Source organism: Physella acuta, unplaced genomic scaffold (assembly GCF_028476545.2).
Source record: "Physella acuta isolate Inbredline_101_S28 unplaced genomic scaffold, ASM2847654v3 ptg001328l, whole genome shotgun sequence".
Taxonomy (NCBI): Eukaryota; Metazoa; Mollusca; class Gastropoda; family Physidae; genus Physella; species Physella acuta.
This window is the reverse complement of record NW_026732843.1, coordinates 1082587-1102980: the sequence shown is the minus strand read 5'-3', so window position 1 is coordinate 1102980 and position 20394 is coordinate 1082587. Positions and strand designations below refer to the sequence as shown.

Genomic DNA, 20394 nt, shown 5'->3' with positions numbered 1-20394 from the left:
AACAAAAATACTTGATTCTAGATAAGTTGCATTAAATAAAAAAAAATGTTAGAAAGGCAGTATATATGGTAAATAATGTTTTTAAAATACTTTGACAAAAACAAGTAGTACACAATAATTGTCAAAAAATAATTCAATTGAATTTTTACATCTTGTCATTTAGCAAATTACATGTAACCGAATGCCAATGTTAAAAATTACCAAAAACATTTTAATTTAAAATAAGAAATGGTGTTGGACTAATATGTTTTAAAGACAAACAACGATGAATTGATTCTTTCAATTAGCCCCTTCTCAATTAGTTCATACAGATTGTAAAGGATAACTAAAGAATTACTAGATCTATATAGAATTAAAGTTATCAAGATAAATGCAATTAAGATAAAATGTTGAGCTGCATACATAATGAAGCATTACAAAAACTAATGACCATCATTAACGCTAATGGAATGCCTGATACAGACTACCGGACAGCCTGTTGAACTTACTTATAAGTGAGGCCATCACCTGATCCAAATAGCTGAGACCCTGACATGCCATCATCTGGTACATAGCCTGTGCCTCCAGTAATTAAGTAATCAGCCATACTGAAACAAAGAAGCACTTGTGTCATTTTTTTAACAACTTTACAATTCTTAAATATTCCTATACTTTTTTAAAACAGAGGCGGTCAATGATTTTTTGTTGTTTTCACAAGCCTCCCCTTGTCAGCCAAAAGTAGGAACAGTCATACCTAAAAAGAGGAATTTGGAGCCAAAAAAAGGAACATGCGTGGACGCTACTTTACTAATTCAAAAATAAAAATAATTAATTAAAAATTAGTCTAATGACATTAGTAGGCTTCTAGCCATATATAACAAGTCTCTAGGCTACATTTAAATACTACTTAATGTCAGCTTACATTAAAATAAAGTTAACCAGTAACCTGAGACCCCCACCCCAAATAAAAACCATAGCTTTGACACTAGTCACTTCTTACTAATTACTTACTTTAACTATTTTTAAAGTTCTTCATAATAATAATAGTAGTTACTAGAGTTAAGTTACAACTTTCAAGATATGTCATGATTTTATTATATTTTTCCTCCTACATGTTATTTAAGGCATAATTAAAATCTACAATTTAATTGCAAATACTAAAAAGAACGTTCAGTGGCTAGATTGTCCACATTATCTATTAGTCTAGTCTATATATATAATTCTCTTCTGGGATCAGTTAGAAAACAAGCTGCAAGCGCCTCCTTGCAGTCCCTTCTCTTTCTCTCTATCACTATCACCCCCCCCCACACCACCCCAACATTGTCTGGTGAGCGGTGTTCACTCTAAATTTTTACAAAGCTAAATGTTTACAAATCGAAGAGCCGTAGAGTCGGGTTTCTATTAGGGGCAGATAATTTAGTTCGATTTTAAACTTACAGGAGGTAACTAAGAAATAACTAAGAGGAGGCTGCTTTCACGGGGGGGGGGGGGGGGTGTAGGGTTGGGGTTAGGGGAAAGTGGGGGTGTTAGTGTTTTAAAGCAAATATTTTCAGTGGCAGCATTGGTACTGTCGAATTTACAAATTATGAATTACTGAAAAGTAGAAAATAAAACAACTAAATAGCGGCGTATGATACGCTGCGGGTCGGCTTGTTGTAAATAATAATCATTAAAAAAGTTTTTAAAAACCCACGTTTTCTGATTGAACTAAAAAGTAGAAAATAAATGCTATAGGCCCTACATCACAATAATGCAAGCGATCACTCTACTATAAGCGATCAAAAACGTGGGGCGCCGAAGTAAAAGTTATATTACTATTGATTAGATAATACTATTGACTTTTATTAGGGAGCTTGTAGAGAGTCAACAGTATTAGAAACTGTAAGAAAATCACGGCGCCCCACGTTTTTGCTCGCTTATAGTAGAGTGATCGCTTGCATTATTGTGATGTAGGGCCTATAGCATTTATTTTCTACTTTTTAGTTCAATCAGAAAACGTGGGTTTTTAAAAACTTTTTTAATGATTATTATTTTCTACTTTTTAGTCTTTGTCTGTTTGTTTGCATTAAAATCTTGCTATCGATTTTATCTTTTCACTTTTTTTGGGTAAACGAAGACAACTCGTAAAAAGACAACTCGTAAAAAGACAACTCGTAAAAAGACAACTCGTAAAAAACACGTTGTTTGAATACGTTACTGACTAGAACACATAGATTTGAACCCGTGTCGAGTGGGATAGCAATCGTGTGCCCAACCACTCGACCATATCGTCTCCCCCTAACTGGCCTACCTCCTGTAAGTTTAAACTCGGTTCAAGCTAAATTCTCTGCCCCTAAGCCTGTGGCGACATGTGATCGTTCGCTTCACTGCGCGCGAGGTACGCGTCGCTGGTTTTTTTTTGTAATGGCTAGCAGAGGAGAATTATATATATAGATTATATAGCGGTCTAAAATGCTCAATAAAATGTTTCCATTGATCAATTTAGTAATAATAACAATTGAATATTCAATGGTCATCCAAAAGAAAGCTTCCCTGAAAATTTCAGCGCGCTAGCTAACTGGGAAGTGCCAGAAATTTCGATCGCAAGATTGGATTGGAAAGACAAACAAATAAATAAACACACAGAGAAAGCAAGTTAAAGAAAACGTGGTAATATTGTAAGTAAGTAAACTACAAAATGGAAATGTGCCAAAGGGAGATAATCGCTTCTCCCTGCCTTTTTGTCAATTTAATTTATTACTTTGCTTTAAGAATTTTTTTTTTCAAAAAAAACTTTAAAACTGAGTCAAAATCGGGATGACGGAACAATTTACTTTTTTAGGTGAAAAGCGGAACGATTCCGAACGGTAGGCATGTCTGCTAGCCTTATCCCTTGCAGCTATACTGTCAGAAAAAACCATAATCTAATACAGTGAAAGGCTGTTTTTAAAACCTGGTTGATGACACTAAATAGAAAAGTGATTCTTTAAAAAACAAGATGGTGTATAAAATGCAAATCAGGCACTGTGAAATCATTCTGTATTATGAGTATTTTAACACAAGCTACTTATGTCACATACTTGAAAAGTACCAAGATAGAGAACACTGTAGGATCTACTTTATGATCTAACAAATAAAGGTAAACATTATCTACTACTGAACTACTGTAAAAATATGGACTTATTTTTACCCTTATCCATGGATGACTAGTTTGCCCCCCCCCCCCTCCCCACCAATGTGAAGAGCCACAAAAAACAATTCACAAAACTCTGTTATGTATGTATGGAAGGAAACTCTTTAATATGACATTTTCTGTAGTTGTACACATCAGTTTTTTTTGTACACATCAGTATGGATAGGCCCTATATATATATATTTATAGGCCTATATTTTGTAGACCTATGCGGTATAAAGATTATTTTTTTTTTGTTTTTATAGCTTATTGAAGAATAAGAGCAGATTGATATATATGGGGCTTCCATGTCCATTCTGAGATAACTCCAATCAGCAATATACACAAAGAAATATTAGGAATAGTACAACAGACCTAGCCTAGATCAACATTTTTACCAATTTTATAGATCTGCATGTATCAAGTGTTTATTTGGTGGGGGAGTGGGGGGGTTGTATCTGTGAACCCCTTAAAACAAGTCGCTTTACCATAAAATAGAAAAATATATAGGCCTATTTCATTGATAGGGGTATGTATAGGTATAGAAAATGTATAGATATACTTTAATTTTTAAACCAGTGTTGTCCTACTGACCTTCTAAGTTTTATGTGCCCCCCCCCCCCCCCACTCCCACTTGGAAAAAATATCTGAGAGTCTATGTCCTATACCAGTTGATTGTCTAGTAATACCACAATAATCTTCTTAGGTGTTGGATTGCTAGTAGATCTAGTATTCTAGAATCTAGTCTTGTAGTAGATCTATATCTAGTAGTAAAATGTAAAACATGTTGGACATAGGCTAGGATTTTATTCTAAAATTGGCATAGGCCCCTATATGGCCCTATATTAAATTATTAATATGACAGAGGGCCTAATGTCAATAATCAGTATTCAATGAATATTGTGTCAACATCAACACTACTCAACACTAACTACATTTAGAATAATTTAGAATTTAGATCTAGATCTATTCTGATTCTAGCTATACCTCACATTTGCCAATCCAGACCTTTTTATTTAAGATTTTAGTTTATCAATATGAGTGGGGCCTGCTCCGCTTGAGCCCTACTCCCTCTGAATAATCAAGTAGAACTAGATCTAGAGATAGATCTAGTACATAGTAGATCTAGGCCTAGGCTAATTGTATTTTTAAAATAATTTTGACATTTTGATAAAGAAATTAAAAATCTATCGTCCAGAAATCTGGCCTATTTAGAATCTAGATCTAGTCTAGCTTACCAGATCTAGATCTAGATCTAGAATCTAGTTCTAAGTCTTAGTCTCGATCTAATAATTTTAGTAAATCTAGCCCACAAGCCTTTATGATTATAAAAAAACAAACAAAAAACAACGGCATACAATAGAAATATAGATCTAGAATCTAGTTAAAAATTGTAAGATTTGTCAGTCAGTATTTCTTGTTTCGTTTCATTGTCTGGTCACACGTGTTTTCATCGCTGCACCACAAGTGCAAAGACACGATTTAAAATATAGAAATCTAAGCATGGAATTAAAAACATTAATAGAAATCTAGATTTACACTAAAATCCTAGAGTACTTTTTAGTTTTATTTAGAAAACGTATTTGAAAACATAACACACAGAATAGATTGTATTTTAAAACGAAGTAAACAATGTAGATCTACCTCATCTGCTCGTTTCCGTTAACTAAAACTACCAGCTTGGCTTACAGTGCTCTGAATGAGGTTCACTCGTGGTAGGCCTAGGCCTACAGTACTGTTATCAACAGGGCAGCGCGATTGGCTGATTTTTTTTTTATTCAATGGCCTAGGCTTGGCGCATTCAACTTGAAATAAAACGCAAAAAGTAATAAAATTATTTATAGGCTTACATCGTCTATTTCACCTGCTAGTATAAGATCTGGAGCACTGAACGTTTTACTGCAGTAGCAAAACTAATGCCGGGATAACGGCATTTGATATAGATCTAGCAGCCTAAAAAAATGTTAAAAACACAAGGGGAAATAACCAATGAATTATTAGGCCTAACAAAGAGTATGACACAGATTGAGGTAAACAACACTGGTCGCCGAGACAGTAAAGTAAACAAATTTGGTCAATTAATTAAACATAATCTGTCAACAGGCGAGCATTATATTCGTCTCTGCAATAATTATATTTTTTTTAAAAGCATTCAGTATTTTATGTAAGGGTTGAGAGCTGTTTTTAATGTTTGATTTCTAGGTAAGAACCAGTGATACGTAAGGACAATTGTGAGGTGTGCATATTTATCAGTGAGCTGTAAGGACCAGAGTTACGTAAGGACCAGTGAGATGTAAGCACCGGTGAGATGTGTAAGGACCAATAGATGTAAGGACCAGAGATACGTAAGGACGAGTGAGGTGTAAGGATCAGTGATTTGTAAGGACCAAGAGATGTAAGTAAGGGGATTCACAGATCAAATTCGGGTTCAAGTCACATAATTCATATATGGGCCCTATATATATATATATATATATATATATATATATATATATATATATATATATATATATATATATATATATATATATATATATATATATATATATATATAATGTACTAGTCTGCTTACAGGGTAAATCATATACCTATTTTAGTTAGAAATCTACTCTTTGCGCGTAGTCTACTAGGCCCTACCTACCATTGGCATCAACGCTAGCTTGACCCAGTGGCGTAGCTATAGGGGGTGGGTGGGGCAACCCGGTCGCCAATCCCAAATTTAAAAAGCTCATTTTTAGTTGGGTATTGAAATACACACGGTCAACTAAGAAAAACGGCTACAAGGCTTTACCGCTTCTTTACACACCAACTTAACTGTTTTCAACTTCAATTGTGTGGTACCACAATAAAAACCTTTACGGGATAAGGACTGGTAAAAAGTGCCACTAACTTTTCCAGCTGTGGGGGGGGGGGGGAATAACTATATATATATATATATAGTTATTGCGCCGCAAAATTGATAGTTAGCCCCGGGAGTCGAAATGGGCGCTAGGCCTCTGCCTTGACCTTGATGCTATCATTCAACACGAGGCTATAACCCTTGACCTCGAGGCTACCACACTCCTACATGAGGCTATCATCTTCGACCTTGAGACTGCACGAAGGTTAGCACCCTGTACTTTTTATGTTCATGTTCATGTTTGCCTGTCGTCCCTACGGCCTACTGGGACATAGGCCGCTGACAAGAGCTTTCCAGACGTCTCTGTCCAGGGCTAGTCTCTCCAACTGTCCCCAGGTGTATCCAATCTTCTTGGTGTCTTCTTCCAGGTCACGTCTCCAGGTCTTTCTTGGTCTGCCTCTCTTCCTCCTGCCTTGTGGATTCCAGGTGAGGGCCTGTCTTGTTATGCTGGATACAGGCTTCCTGAGTGTGTGGCCAATCCATTTCCATTTTCTCTGGAGGATCTCTACTTCAACTGGCAGTTGATTTGTCCGTTGCCATAGAACATAATTGCTGATGGTTTTAGGCCAGCGAATTCGCAGGATCTTTCTGAGGCATGCGTTTATAAATGATTGTATTTTCTTCTTATTTATAGCAGTTATTCTCCATGTCTCGGCTCCATAGAGTAAAACAGGTTTTACTAGTGTGTTGAAGATCCTGATTTTTATTCCAAGGGTTAAATCTCCCGAACCCCAAACATTTTTTAGTTGGTTGAAGACTGCTCTTGCCTTACCCGTCCTTATTTTTATGTCTGCTTCTGTCCCACCCTGCTTATCAACAATACTTCCAAGGTAGGTGAATCTATCCACTTCTTCTAGGGTTTCTTCTGCCAGTGTTATAGGGTTGTTGTTGTTTGATGCATTGACTTTGAGAACTTTACTTTTCCCTCTGTGGATGTTCAGGCGCAGGCATGTAGAAAAATTTGCAACCCTGTTGGTTTTATCCTGCATTTGCTGTTGTGTGTGAGAAAGAAGGGCCAGGTCGTCAGCAAAGTCCAGGTCATCCAGCTGGCTCCACAGTGTCCACTGTATACCGTTTCGCGTTTTCTCTGTTGACATCTTCATAACCCAGTCTATGGCCAGTAGGAACAGGAATGGTGAAAGTAGGCAACCCTGCCTTACTCCGGTCCGTACTGGGAAGGCCTCTGTAGTCTGTTGGCCATGCACTACTCTACACTTGAGACCTTCATATGAAGACATAATAATGTTGACTATTTTCTGTGGCACCCCGTAGTGTCTCAACAATTTCCACATTGACTGCCTATCCAGGCTATCAAAGGCCTTCTCATAGTCTATGAAATTAATATAGAGAGATGAGTTCCACTCTTGGGTCCGTTAAATGATGATGCGCAGGGTAGCAATTTGGTCTATGCATGACCTTTCCTTCCTAAAGCCCGCCTGTTGATCTCGAAGCTGGGGATCTATCACTTCCTTCATTCTGTTTAATAATATTCTGTTGAAGACTTTGCCTGGGATGGACAAAAGTGTTATCCCTCTATAGTTAGAGCATGCACTAAGATCGCCTTTCTTTGGAAGCTTTATGAGTAGTCCCTCCTTCCACTCCTCTGGTATTTGTTCATCTTCCCAGATTTTCTTGAAGAGTGTGTATAGTAGTGTGGTGCTAGTTTCTATATCTGCTGTCAGTGCTTCTGCCGGTATACCATCTATTCCTGGAACCTTCCAATTTTTCAGCTGCTTTATAGCTTTATGTATCTCTTCTTTTGAAGGTGGGTTGCAGTCTATAGGGAGGTCACTTTCAGCTGGTGGTATGTCTTGCGTGCACTCTAGTGTTGGTCTATTCAGTAGTTCTTCAAAATGTTCTACCCATCTCTTCATCTGTCCTTCCGCATCAGGTATTGTCTTTCCATCTTTGGTTTTCACTGGCCTCTCTGGCTTACTGTACTTACCAGATATCTTCTTAATTGTATTGTACACGTCCCTAATATTACCATGGGACAGTGCTTCTTCCGCTTCTCTTGCCAGCAGTTCCAAATAATTCCGTTTGTCTTTCCTTATGTGTTTCTTGACATTTTTTTTACTTTTTACTTTTGACACCCACAGCTGTACAAGATACAGTTTAAAAGACGCTAAATCAACAATTGGTGTACTTGTGACAGCCAGTGGCGTCGCTAGGTTGGGTGCCACCCAGTGCGGCACTTCGTGGTGCCACCCCCCCCCCAAGAAAAAAGTATATATATATATATATATATATATATATATATATATATATATATATATATATATATATATATATATATATATATATATATATAAATCTAAAGTTTGTGGGGGGGGGGTGCAAATCGAAAATTGAAAGTTTGCCCCCGGGAAAGGGCTACGCGTCTGAGGGGTGACACCATTAAGTGCCGCACCGGGTGACACCCAACCTCGCTACGCCACTGACTGTAGGTATCTCAAGTATAGGGGAGATAACAAAAGTAGTAAATATACTAAATGCACTTAATTTATCACAGACAAATTAAGCTGATTGAATATTTTCGATAAAAAAAACTTTTTCTTAATTAAAGGCTGCGGGTTTTCCCCATTTCCCCCAGCGAGCCTATTGTTGTACGCTTGAGTGGGGTACACAGCACGCTTGGTTGAGCAAGTTTTAATTGAAGACAGTCTGGGGGCTCGCCCGGCCCATGGGGGAAAAGGATGAAAAGCACATTAAACGGATCCGGAACAAGAGGTCGGCGAAAATGTCATCACATCACGTCACCACGGCAACGCACAGCAACCGGTAGTTCCACGGGGAAGGAGACGGACGCGTTGTCATGACAACCGTTTTTTTTCTAAAAAATGCGGTATTACGCGGCGGTGTTGCGGCCATGACAGGTCCCTAATATCGCCACCAGCTGCTGCGATTGATCGTCTTGGTCGTGTCGGTGAACTTGGTCGTGTCGGTGGACTTTGTCGTGTCGCACTGGTCGTGTCGGTGGACTTGGTCGTGTCGGTGGACTTGGTCGTGTCGGTGGACTAAGGACGTCACAAACTGCTAACAAATTAATTGTCACTGATGTTTAGCTTTCAAGTGTTTTATTTTTCTGTCATGTAACTTTGTATTTGAATGATAAACACGAAGTATTTGTGTGTCAGTAAAGTCACGATGTCAGTTACATCATGATGTTAGTAACATTACGGTGTAACATCACGGTGTAAGTAACATGACGGTGGCATTAACATAATTGTGTCGGTAACATCAAAGCCAGCAATATCGCGCTGGCTGTAACATCACAATCTCACTGAGGCTAGATCTGCTGATCACACTGTTCTATTATTATAAGCCAAGGTTACAGAGAAAGATAAACACTACTTCATCTGCAGTATAGACTGTGTCTACTTTGTTTCTAAATCTGTTGTGTCTGTTATTGTTTGTACGTATATTTTGTTTGCTCTAGACCCTAAATCTATACTTTCAATCTATTAATATCAGGTCTAAGGTAGTTCCTAAATCTAACAAGTCTACTCTATTTCTTAAATTCATTATAGTTTATTTTCATAAAATATTGTATCTAATCTAGTTCCTAAATTAAATCTATCACGCCTACTGTAATTCTAAAATCTATAGTATCGACTCCATATCCTAAATTTATTGTGTCTACTCTAGTTCCTAAATCTATCTTGTCTACTTTCTAAATCTATCATGTCTACTCTTTATTCTAAATATATCTTGTCTAGTTCCGAAATCTATTGTGTCTACTCTATATCATAAATCTATTGTGTCTACTCTATATCCTAAATCTATCTTGTCTAGGCCCTAAATCTATCTTGTCTACTTTATATCCTAAATCTATCTTGTCTAGTTCCTAAATCTATCTACTCTAGGTGCTAAACCTATCTACTCTAGGTCCTAAATATATCTACTCTCCTAAATCTATCTACTCCCCTAAATCTATCTACTCTCCTAAATCTATCTACTCTCCTAAACCTATCTACTCTCCTAAACCTATCTACTTTCCTAAATCTATCTACTCTCCTAAATCTATCTACTCTCCTAAATCTATCTACTCTCCTAAATCTATCTACTCTCCTAAATCTATCTACTCTCCTAAATCTATCTACTCTCCTAAATCTATCTACTCTCCTAAATCTATCTACTCTCCTAAATCTATCTACTCTCCTAAATCTACTCTCCTAAATCTATCTACTCTCCTAAATCTATCTACTCTCCTAAATCTATCTACTCTCCTAAATCTATCTACTCTCCTAAATCTATCTACTCTCCTAAATCTATCTACTCTCCTAAATCTATCTACTCTCCTAAATCTACTCTCCTAAATCTATCTACTCTCCTAAATCTATCTACTCTCCTAAATCTATCTACTCTCCTAAATCTATCTACTCTCCTAAATCTATCTACTCTCCTAAATCTATCTACTCTCCTAAATCTATCTACTCTCCTAAATCTATCTACTCTCCTAAATCTATCTACTCTCCTAAATCTATCTACTCTCCTAAATCTATCTACTCTCCTAAATCTATCTACTCTCCTAAATCTATCTACTCTCCTAAATCTATCTACTCTCCTAAATCTACTCTCCTAAATCTATCTACTCTCCTAAATCTATCTACTCTCCTAAATCTATCTACTCTCCTAAATCTATCTACTCTCCTAAATCTATCTACTCTCCTAAATCTATCTACTCTCCTAAATCTATCTACTCTCCTAAATCTATCTACTCTCCTAAATCTATCTACTCTCCTAAATCTATCTACTCTCCTAAATCTATCTACTCTCCTAAATCTACTCTCCTAAATCTACTCTCCTAAATCTATCTACTCTCCTAGATCTATCTACTCTAGCTCCTAAACCTATCTACTCTCCTAAACCTATCTACTCTCCTAAATCTATCTACTCTCCTAAATCTACTTTCCTAAATCTATCTACTCTCCTAAATCTATCTACTCTCCTAAATCTATCTACTCTCCTAAATCTATCTACTCTCCTAAATCTATCTACTCTCCTAAATCTATCTACTCTCCTAAATCTATCTACTCTCCTAAATCTATCTACTCTCCTAAATCTATCTATTCTCCTAAATCTACTCTCCTAAATCTATCTACTCTCCTAAATCTATCTACTCTCCTAAATCTATCTACTCTCCTAAATCTATCTACTCTCCTAAATCTATCTACTCTCCTAAATCTATCTACTCTCCTAAATCTATCTACTCTCCTAAATCTACTCTCCTAAATCTATCTACTCTCCTAAATCTATCTACTCTCCTAAATCTATCTACTCTCCTAAATCTATCTACTCTCCTAAATCTATCTACTCTCCTAAATCTACTCTCCTAAATCTATCTACTCTCCTAAACCTATCTACTCTCCTAAATCTGTCTACTCTCCTAAATCTATCTACTCTCCTAAATCTATCTACTCTCCTAAATCTATCTACTCTCCTAAATCTATCTACTCTCCTAAATCTATCTACTCTCCTAAATCTATCTACTCTCCTAAATCTATCTACTCTCCTAAATCTATCTACTCTCCTAAATCTACTCTCCTAAATCTACTCTCCTAAATCTATCTACTCTCCTAAATCTATCTACTCTAGCTCCTAAACCTATCTACTCTCCTAAACCTATCTACTCTCCTAAATCTATCTACTCTCCTAAATCTATCTACTCTCCTAAATCTACTCTCCTAAATCTATCTACTCTCCTAAATCTATCTACTCTCCTAAATCTATCTACTCTCCTAAATCTATCTACTCTCCTAAATCTACTCTCCTAAATCTACTCTCCTAAATCTATCTACTCTCCTAAACCTATCCACTCTCCTAAATCTATCTACTCTCCTAAATCTATCTACTCTCCTAAATCTATCTACTCTCCTAAATCTACTCTCCTAAATCTATCTACTCTCCTAAATCTATCTACTCTCCTAAATCTATCTACTCTCCTAAATCTATCTACTCTCCTAAATCTATCTACTCTCCTAAATCTATCTACTCTCCTAAATCTACTCTCCTAAATCTACTCTCCTAAATCTATCTACTCTCCTAAACCTATCTACTCTCCTAAATCTATCTACTCTCCTAAATCTATCTACTCTCCTAAATCTATCTACTCTCCTAAATCTATCTACTCTCCTAAACCTATCTACTCTAGCTCCTAAACCTATCTACTCTCCTAAATCTATCTACTCTCCTAAATCTATCTACTCTCCTAAATCTATCTACTCTCCTAAATCTATCTACTCTCCTAAATCTATCTACTCTAGCTCCTAAACCTATCTACTCTCCTAAATCTATCTACTCTCCTAAACCTATCTCATGTACTCACCTTCTATTCTGCTGCCAAGCCATTTGTGAAGTTCCAGCGTCAGGCGGGCAACAACGTCAAAATACGGACGTGTTATGATGTGGCTTACAGCAACAACACAATACCTAGCTAAAGTCACACTTTTTTACACAGACCACCATTGTCAGTTCTCTTTCAAACAGACTTGTCACTACGTCTCTTGCTAAACAAAGGCCATTTTAAAAAATAAAAACTAAAAGATATTTTGTTGGGGAGAACATAAAACCTAGCAAAAATTAACACCGCTACGCTGCGCGAGGAAAATAATTCACGTTTTGAATTATTGAACAATATCCTCCTTTACAAACATTTATTGATTGATTCATTGCTGTGCAGCTAATATCAAAATCTCTAATAATGTAAGGAGACAGAAACCGTGTATATGTTTTCTAGGGGTATCTCCATAGTTGGACCCATTCTTGCACATGACGCTATTAACTTTTTTTAAGAGGGGGGAACATTCCGGATCAATTGGTTGCTAGCGAAATAAAAAATCAACACATTTAATAGCCTTGGCCAAACCATATTTTAAAACGTTTAGAGGAGAGGTGAAAAAAAAGATATATTTTCTGTCTTACGAATAAAATATGTATCTTTCAATTATCCTAAAATAACAATGTTTCTAAAATAATTGGAGATCCTTTGGTACACCAAATAAACGATAAGGATAGCATAGACTTAGATGTATTACGCAATAGAAACTGAACCACACCACTGGTAGGCGAGGGGGGGGAGGGAGGAGTTGTAGGAGTGGGCGAAAGGTGGTGGGGGGGGGGGGTGAGATTACGAACGCGGTGTCACAATTCAAGAGTTCAAGTGAATCAACTGAATGAAATCTTGAACTGAGTTTTTAAAAAAACGTATCAACAACCTCTTCACCCCTTCCTGCCCTACTTAAATCCTGTTTTAAAACCCCGTTCAACCTTTCTAGTTATTTAAAACTCCATTCAACCCTTCTACTACTTCTAGCTTAAATCTTCTATCCAAAACAACTTCCACTCCCCACTCTTAAATTCCACTCCGGCAAATAATACTAAACTACGAATCCATTCGCTGTTGTGTTTGCTGTTGTAGTCTTATAGTGCTGTCGTACGCTGTTCCTATTCGTTGTCTTTTCCCTAGTGTTATCAGGGAATCGAACTCGCGACCTTTAGAATAGGAGTCACTCGAGAACGTCAAACTTGTGTATATTTTGATTATCCCGCAAATAATATCCATTTTAACCGAACGATGAGCTATTACATCGTTCCAGTTTTTGCCCCAAGAATGCTACTCAATAGAAAAGCTACCAAAAATGTCCGAAGTTTTTTTTTTTATTTTCTAATGAGAATTTATTTTTTCTAGCCAGCTACAAGATGAAGAAAAAAATTAAAAGATCCTTCATGGTCAAACTGCGTTGTTAGCGTCTGGCTAATTAATTGACAGCCAACCTCATGTCTTGTGTAAGATCTTATCATGCATCAAGACAATCTACGACACCACCAAAGACATCACTACCGCATGTTTCACCACCACAGACAGCACCACCACGTGTGTCACCATAAAAAACGGTAACACGTGTGTCACCACATGTGTCACCACCACAGACACCATCACCACATGTGTCACCACCACAGACAACACCATCAAATGTATCAACACCACCGACAGCACCACCACCATCAAAAACAGAAACACCACAGACGCCATTACATGTGTCACCACCACTGACAACACCATAAAATGTGTCACCATCACATGTGTCACCATCACATGTGTCACCACCACAGACATCATTACCTGTGTCACCACCACTGACAACACCATAAAATGTGTCACCACCACATGTGTCACCACCACCGACAGCTTCACCACGGGTGTCACCACCACATGTGTCACCATCACATGTGTCACCACCACAGACATCATTACCTGTGTCACCACCACTGACAACACCATAAAATGTGTCACCACCACATGTGTCACCACCACCGACAGCTTCACCACGTGTGTCACCACCACATGTGTAACCACTACATATAGCTCCGCCCCGTGTGTCACCACCACTGACATCACCAGTACAGAAGAGGATCAACAGAGGTCTATAACCCCCGCCCACACCCTTTTCGTCGACACTAATTCCCCATTTCATGCCCAGTTGGTTTTCCATTGATAAACCGGTGACCGATTGATTTCTTCAGATCAATATCATGTAGGCAAATCAATCACGGGGAAACGACACCAGTATTCGTTTCTCTATCTTTGATCTTCAATAGATTAAAAAAAAATTGTACGATATAACACAGCTGACAGAGGGGGGGGGGGGAGTGTGAATAGATAAGAAACCGTACACACAATTTCTCGTCAACAAGAACAGAAAGACACATGTTGACGTGAAATCTTCTGCGTATGTCCCCGCCCACTGCACCTAACGTGCACTGACACAAGCCATGAACACAACGCTTGACTGACAGTCCCAGAATTCCAGACCGATAAACTAGGGTCGCCCGGTACTAGTTAGGGCTGCGTGGGCTCACTAGCTCAAAGCACCCATGTACATTTTTGCTGTTTTTTTTAATGCGTAACTTATAAGAAAGTACGTTCTTTCAAAATGACATCAAAGTAAACTCGCTAGACAGGTCCAACAAAAAGCATTTAAGAAAAATTATTCAAGCATCCTAGATTCAAGCTTATACATTTGAGATTAATTTTTTTAGATAGTTTCAAATTAGGATTTAGACTATCCAAAAAAAACGCATTTAATATTTTAACTTTAAAAATATTGTAAATTCGGCAATATTTTTTTCAGATACATCTAAGTTCTACGATGTCTATTACTACCTACCACAAATTGAAATTTGAAATAACTGTGGAAGGAGGGGGGGGGGGATTTAGAACACAGGCAAATTGAAACCTGGCGGTGGTGGTAGCTGTCAGCAAGTTTCGTGAAAATTATTTCCCAAGTGGTTGGGTCATGAGCGCACCATCACGCACCGGTACTTAATCCGTTCTATTTATAGACACGTCTTGCCACGTGTGACTTCCACTATAATCTGAACTGGGAAGAATTATTTTTAGTTAAGATTCATGCGAACTCAATGAATTATATATTTTCTCAAAATTTTGAGGATCGCACATTTTTTATTGTTTGACTACCTCATTGAATTTTTTTTTTCTCGCCTGAACATACTGTTTTTTGAAAGCACAGTCTGTAAACAAAATAAATTAACACCTATATTTAAATTTTAAATTAACTAAAACAACTTTATAACAATGATTACACCTCAAATTATTTCGCTAAATTCTTTCGTTAATTTTAAAGTTAACAAACCAGGCAATGAGTTTTCTACACGTGATTTATAATTAGACACAGAAATTTCCGACTCGATATTTTAGTTAACTCAGTAAACACAAAAAAATGTTGAGACGTCACTTGATGAAGTGAAAACTCTCCCAACTATCAACACGCAATAAACAAATTAAATTCTCCAAGCGTGGTGTAAGGAGCCTTACCACGTACACGCAATCAATTAGACTTAATTATCTGCATCGCTGGAAGCCCACCAATACAGGACTGGATTGCATGAAATTACATGTTTCAGCTGAAGTTAAATCCATACATAACATGCACGCGACAAATGGATATATGTTTTTACTAGGGGAACAACTTGAAAAAAAATAACAGGAAAGCGTTTTGTTTTGAAATAGACAAAGACTGTTTGAACTATAGGATAAAATCTTAACATTGTTAAAAAAAAGATCAATTACACGGAGTAGAATTGTTTGCGGTGTTGCTTTTATGCAACTCTCAACAAGCGAAAAGGACGGTGGGGGGGGGGGGGGCACTTTTTCCCCTCACTCGACAGAAAACCTGTTTGTCGGTACAGAACAAACATCAACTAGACGGAGAGATAGTGTCTGTTGATATAAACATGCACACATCTACTCCGACAAGATTTATCCTCTGATATTCCCAACATTTGCTGCACAACGTCACTTATCAATGTCCGGCATAACAACGTCACTTTTAAATTACCATCACGACAACGTCACTATCAACTGGCAATGAATTTCTATCACGTTCTATAAAGCTGATTAGTTATGTTGTTAAATCAACTAGATGACACCGCAACAACTTATAATTAGAATTAGTACACCACTTTTAATTAGAACCTTCAGTTGAATAGAATTAGTAAAACACGTCTAATTATAACGTTCGGCTGGATTAAACGAATTAGTACAGTAATTTTAATTAGAACCTTTAGTTGAATTAAACAAATTAGTACACCAATTTTAATCAAAATCTTCAGTTGAATCAAACAAATTAGTCCAACACTTTTAATTAGAACTTCCAGTAGAAAAAAAACAAATTAGAACACTTAAAAAGCAAAACAAGGAATTTCCGTTATGACAATTTTTTTTTTAAATCTTAAAATTGTTTCTTAGTTATTCCCGCGGTCACAGTTTTGGAATTCCATATTAAAATAAAGTCATGCATGAAGCTAATGAAGAGTGAGCACTTGGTATTCCCAGTCAGGCGGCGTCGCATCAGTCAGATGGTGAGTACACCGTGGCACGCTCATCCCTCGATATCCCAACTGTCTGGAAGTCTGGTGGCTCTGACCTATCGGTTGGTGCTAGATCGGGAAAACCACGAGATGTTCGCTGCTGTAGCGTGTCATTGCCTGGTATAAATGATTTTTTTTGTTGAATGATTTCCCTGAAGTTTTTTTCACTGTCACAGGCATTGGTTGAAACGACATGATGGTATGGGGGTGGGGGGCGAGCAATGAACTAATGGGCACAGGTAGGGTTTTATAAACCTATTGGGGGAAAAAAATGAGGTAAAGTATTTGAAAATGTTTACAGTAATTCTGTCACGTGCAGTAGGAGGGGGAGGGGGTTGTGGGAGGGATCAATAAAGGCTGGGAGTAACAGTGCTTATAAAATTGCTGTTTTATCGAATCGGATGATACGGAGGGAAAACGTTTTGCAGTGTGTGGTGTGTATGTCAGAATGTGTGTTTGATACGTGTAGTTGTACATACAGCACTCACCTCTCTCACATAGCAGGTGGGTTAAACATTTTATGAGAGCAGGGATACGGGCGCCCGCAGGAGTCGTACACAAGAGAATATCAATATTTACTCAAGTGTGTAGGTGTGTGTGTAGGTGTGTGTTAGCAGGTGTATGTATGTGTGTGTGTCAACTAAGTTTGGATTCGTTGTGTCTTATGCATAATAATATGCATGTGTACAATAACCGTCTCTTTCATGAGCCATTGAGAATGGAAGTGTTCTACAAATAAACAACTTGACAAACAGGCCACATAACTGGGTAAACTCAGCTTTAATCCAAAGTGTTTAAGTATCAAAATCAAAGGGATCCTACAGGTTGAAGAGAGCCGACTGTGAGACAGAGACACTAAGGGATCCTATAGAGACAGCTGTGAGACAGAGACACTAAGGGATCCTATAGAGACAGCTGTGAGACAGAGACACTAAGGGATCCTATAGAGACAGCTGTAAGACAGAGACATTAAGGGATCCTATAGAGACAGCTGTGAGACAGAGACACTAAGGGATCCTATAGAGACAGCTGTAAGACAGAGACACTTAGGGATCCTATAGAGACAGCTGTAAGACAGAGACACTAAGGGATCCTATAGAGACAGCTGTAAGACAGAGACATTAAGGGATCCTATAGAGACAGCTGTAAGACAGAGACACTAAGGGATCCTACACAGACGGTATGGGATACAAAAAGAGAGGGTAGGGACTACAGGAAAGTTGGAGACAACTTATTAGGCTATTGACTCAGTGTACAGTTAAGATGCTACAAAAGTAAAGTACTACTTCAAGGTCTATAAGACAGGTGGAGTAGAGTTCGTTTGATATTTGAACTATGCAGGGATTGTGTGGAAAGAATCGGTCGAGTCACAAGGCGGGGTTCAGGGGGCGGCGACACCATTTTGTGTGTGTGTGTGTGGGGGGGGGGGGGGGGTTCAGGGTGACACCATTTCAGGGATGACACCAAATCAAAAACTCGTAACATTTACTGAAATAAAACAATGTTGCATTCAGTAGGAATAATGAAATATATGTTAGGGGTGACACCAAACTAAAAATGTTAAATTGTTGGAGGAGGGTGGGGTGAAACCCTCCGTTACCACACCTGGAGACACCCGAGCTAGTGACGCCACTAGACAGAATCAAGCCTAGCAAATGTACACAGACTAGAGCTGGGTAGACATGGACTTCGGGTACAGAACCCAAACTAGGGACAAGTACAAGCATTAGCTATACCATTCGACCACACAATCCCCCAATCTGGCCAAACACCAATCAATGTAACACTAAAGTTCATGTCTAGATGTGTATTCCGTACGCAGCAAACTACTTATAAAGCGATGGCTACAGTTTGCCAAAACCCTAACCACGGGTCCAGCTTTACTACCCCGCATCACAACGTTCATCGAATTCAACAAAGTATAACTCATCCAATACCTGTAAAACCACACCGTGTTCATAAACAGCCCCCTAATCGTTTATCTCAACCGTTTTACCCCGCCCCGGGGTGATAGTTCCGGAACGGATCAATGCAGGTACGGTGAGCAGTGCGGGACAGATGGAGACAGCTCACCAGCTTACCTGGATGAGGGGTTAGGACCGGATAAATCATTCCGTGCACGGAAAATGTCAATAGCGTGATACAAAAAAAATAAGGGAGGTAATACGTGAGGTATCTTACTTAGAGAAAGTTGTCAAAGCTGTTGATTTAACTATTTGATGGTGTTTGTGTATTACACGATCACAAGTTTAGGAGTTAAATGGTGTCCACGCTTACAGATTACTTAGACACCAGGTGACCGGACTGGGTAGTGGTTGTTACACAAGAAGGGGGAGGGGTTGGGGGCGCTAGTTGGTTGACTGGCAAGCTGGTTGTCAGTGTGGTTGTCTACGTTTTTTTTTGTCTTGCTGTTTGGTTGTTACATAGTTTTGTGGTTAAGTTGTTTTGTGGTCACGTTGTTTTGTTCTGGTCTCTTCATTTTGTTGTGGTAACGTCGTTTTGTAGTCACGTCATTTTGATGTCACGTCGTATTGTTGTTAGGTTGTTTGGTTGTCACGTCGTTTTGTTGTCACGTCGTTTTGTGGTAACGTCCTGTTGTGGTCACGTCGTTTTGTTGTCACGTCGTTTTGTGGTAACGTCCTGTTGTGGTCACGTCGTTTGGTTGTCACGTCGTGTTGTGGTCACGTCGTGTTGTTGTCACGTAGTTTGGTCTGAAAGTTTAGTTCTTTTAACCCAGTAGCACTCATCTTTCCGAATCTTGAGACCATCGTACATAATTTAAACACGTCATTAATTTTTATGTTGATCTAAATCCATAAAAAAAACATATCACACTTTCCCAACAAAAAACAAAGGTATGTTGATTTAGTTCACTACTTGTTTACATTCCCGAAGACGCGGAGTAATCTCTAGAGGGCGTGAATAGAAGTAGGTTAGCCCTGGTCGTCCAACTCCGCGGTGCTAATGAGTTCTCAGGTTTCTGGGTTCTCCTTCATTATTGACCGCTACGGCTCGCCTCCTAATGATTATTTACACACCAGAAACTCGTTAATGACATTGCGGAAGAGACTGGTCTGGAATTATTTAATGAATGTCAGTCTGTAAGAAATGATATAATTCCGTTTTTTTAGACTAGCTAAAGATGACAAAAAAGCGATATTAAATTGAATTATGGTGATGTAAGCTAAATCAATAGTTCTCAATCAATCCTAATGTACCCAATCACTCATTGAGATTGTCTGGTACAATAAAAAAATAAATTTATACCGTATATATATATATATATATATATATATATATATATATATATATATATATATATATATATATATATATATATATATATATATATATATATATATATATATATATATATATATATATATATATATATATATATATATATATATATATATATATATATATATATATATATACGGTATAAATACGGCGGGGGTGGTGGTGACACCAT

General features: G+C 37.8%; 1 protein-coding gene across 5 annotated transcripts in view; it reads right to left on the bottom strand.

The window, feature by feature from the left end:
- The window catches only part of LOC131958435 (inosine-5'-monophosphate dehydrogenase 1), a 39284-nt gene that overhangs the window by 8879 nt on the left and 10011 nt on the right, over window positions 1-20394 (bottom strand). For 2 of the 5 annotated variants that reach the window (XM_059323468.1, XM_059323469.1), the window contains exon 3: window positions 489-587. In XM_059323468.1, coding sequence (XP_059179451.1) covers window positions 489-587 — 99 coding nt within the window. Of the gene's footprint in view, window positions 1-488; window positions 588-4774; window positions 4879-4994; window positions 5017-12357; window positions 12484-20394 lie in introns of those variants that run through there. The other 3 variants (XM_059323470.1, XM_059323472.1, XM_059323471.1) reach the window with 3 other exon arrangements.